Raw genomic sequence first — 2524 nt, forward strand, 5'->3', positions numbered from 1 at the left:
CTTCAAAATTTGGACAATGGCACATGACATAGTCGAGAGTTTCTACGCATTGACAGTTATCACAATTGGGAGAGTGGGCCATACCAATCGAATTAATAAATTAATTGGTAAAGGCTACGCCGACCCATAACTGACACAGCTTTGCAACATCCTGAGAGTCAATAATAGACCGCGCCTGGAAAGATCATTTACCTACCACTAAAAGGTAAAATAAATATTCACAAATATTTCCCTTCAAATATAACGCATAGATATGTATATAATTATTTTAGCTGAGCAAAAATAATCGCAGAACTAGAAAACATTTTGGGGTTTAGCAATATCCAGAATCATTTACTCCGTAATTGTGAAAGAGGTAATGACAGAATAATACTACTTCCACAGACACTACATGATTTGCTAACTGGCGAGAACAAACAAGATGACGTTGCAGCATGTGAGACCTGTCAATATTTTTCTAAAACCTTTTTAAATGCTGGAATTTCTAAGAGCTGAAGCTTAAGTTGCTTGGTGATGCATCTTTGCTCTTTGTTTTATCAAGTAATACAGCTGGCAACCAGTGCTTCGTAATAATAAAATATAAGGCTTGTTCGAGAGTGACAAAAGATTTTTCAAAGGCCGGAAAGGCAAGTCATGATTTACTTAAAAAGCTCTCTGAATGTATAGCGGAGGTTACAGCGGCTGCTTGCCACCGTCGAAGATAAAGTAGAAGAGGAAGAACTGGAAACTTCTGAAGGCGTCACTGGTTCGAAGCGCAAGCCCCATTTCAAGCAGAAGAAACCAGCTAACGCAACTCCGACTCTAGCCGACGTTCAGCGTAAAAGCCACTTGACTTTCCAAGGCCAAGATGTATGTTGGCCCGGGGACAACAGCCAGCCGTCAGTCCTTCCGTGGTGCCCGGCGAAGTCCTCGAGGAGCAACAGCAGGCACTGTTCCAACCTGGTTCTAGGCGCCCTTCAAAAATGGAACATGTGGAAGGTGAGGCCGACGTCAGACTTTCACGGTACTACGGTGTTGTGGCCTTCAAGGACGCTGTTGAGCAGAACAAGGCGGGAGGGCCGCTACCTATGAACCCGGAGCAAAAAAGGTGCATGCCGCAGCCCCACAGCTACAAAATCCATACACTGTGAGTAAATGCAAGCTTGCATACGTAATGTTACTGTGCTAGAGCAGTCAATTGATTGCACAAGAACGAATTTGTAATAAAAAAAACAAGATGAATTCATCATAAGTGATCATAAAACGATTGAATTGTTTTCGAATTTATCGCTGTCCAGGATTCTTTATATTAGAAGATCGTATAAGGACATTAGCGCTTGCGTCGTGAAGTAAGGTGTGCAGTCGATGCAGGAAAATGTGTTATAGCTAAAGAATGACAGAGTATGTACAAATTGGCAAATGGGGCGTCGTTATTTTTTTCGATTTCTATTGCGGACCTTGTGTTTGCTATTCTTTGCCCCGCTGTGACAATGTTAAAATTCTGATTTCAGGAAACTGTGGTTTCGGTGCAATGCTGGCCGATATGGTTATAAGTCACGTAGATGAACGCAGCGCATTCGGAGGTCATGTTCAAAGGCAATAGTCCCGCTGAAAGCTGCTTCAGTGAGAAATCAGTTCATAAGCTCGGGTGTACTTCTATTGGACAAATGGTTCGAAAACATTCTCTGCTATGTTCGTTTTCCTGCAGCACCCTCGAGATGGCGCGAACATGTTGACGTCCGCGTGCATGCTCGAGTCTATGTACGAAGACGAGAACCAGAACGTGAGGAGATCATGCATGTTCTGTGCGCTGATGCCGCTCTTTGCGATCACCATCGCGCTCATCTTCCTGTTTAAGTCAAGCCAGATGATGGCTACCTTAGAGAGGATGACGACAACGACCAAGACCACCCCGCTTCAAACCCGGCCGTCATATGGGCGGGCTATATTCGGGACTGTGGACGGCCGAAACACGTCACCAAGGAGCGTGGTCCCTCTGGTTGTTGACGACCGCTTGTCCTCCGAGAAAAAGCTTGACGACGCTAAAGCCTCGAACACGACTACCACACGTGATGACGGTGCAGAACTAAATGCTCTGGCTATATGAAGTTGAACCTTTTTTGTGTATTTAAAATTAGTATTCACAGTAAATAAGGATCATTGCATTCAAGTATTGGAAGATTTGAAGCCTTTTTATGGCGCATCTACTCGAAGTGTTTCTTATGTTGATAGCCTATTAACACGATCTTTTGGTGTCCAGAAATTTGATTCAAAGGAGGGTTCCTAAGATATCTGCAGTTGATACAATAATTTTTTCTCATTTAAGGGAGGCCAGCGTCTGGTACAGAAATTATTCTTTTCATTCGAACTAAGGAATCATACTAAGTCATTTAACAGCGCCGCATTAGCACAGACAAACTGGACCACACTTGTGCACTGTCATCCAGTGTTACACAGTATTGAATCTGTGCTGTTCTGAACCTGGTCTTCTTAAACCGAGTTTTCTGTGGACATTCATGAAGCTTTCTTTTAGCGGGTGATGTTA

General features: G+C 43.4%; 1 protein-coding gene across 1 annotated transcript; it reads left to right on the plus strand.

Annotated features, from left to right (window-relative positions):
• The first annotated feature begins 723 nt into the window (after positions 1–723).
• On the plus strand, positions 724–2124 carry LOC142768540 (uncharacterized). Its single transcript, XM_075870541.1, has 2 exons — positions 724–1126; positions 1688–2124. The coding sequence occupies exons 1-2, from the start codon at positions 852–854 to the stop codon at positions 1713–1715; spliced, it is 303 nt and encodes a 100-aa protein (XP_075726656.1). The 5' UTR covers positions 724–851; the 3' UTR covers positions 1716–2124.
• Positions 2125–2524: the final 400 nt, after the last annotated feature.

Source organism: Rhipicephalus microplus, chromosome 1 (genome assembly GCF_043290135.1).
Source record: "Rhipicephalus microplus isolate Deutch F79 chromosome 1, USDA_Rmic, whole genome shotgun sequence".
NCBI classification, from domain to species: Eukaryota; Metazoa; Arthropoda; class Arachnida; order Ixodida; family Ixodidae; genus Rhipicephalus; species Rhipicephalus microplus.

Bases quoted from the DNA above. Each gene is read 5' to 3' on its own strand.
- LOC142768540 (XM_075870541.1), top strand. From the start codon at position 852: ATGTTGGCCCGGGGACAACAGCCAGCCGTCAGTCCTTCCGTGGTGCCC. The intron at 1,127-1,687 runs GTGAGTAAATGC...GTTTTCCTGCAG, and splicing joins AGCTACAAAATCCATACACT to CACCCTCGAGATGGCGCGAA.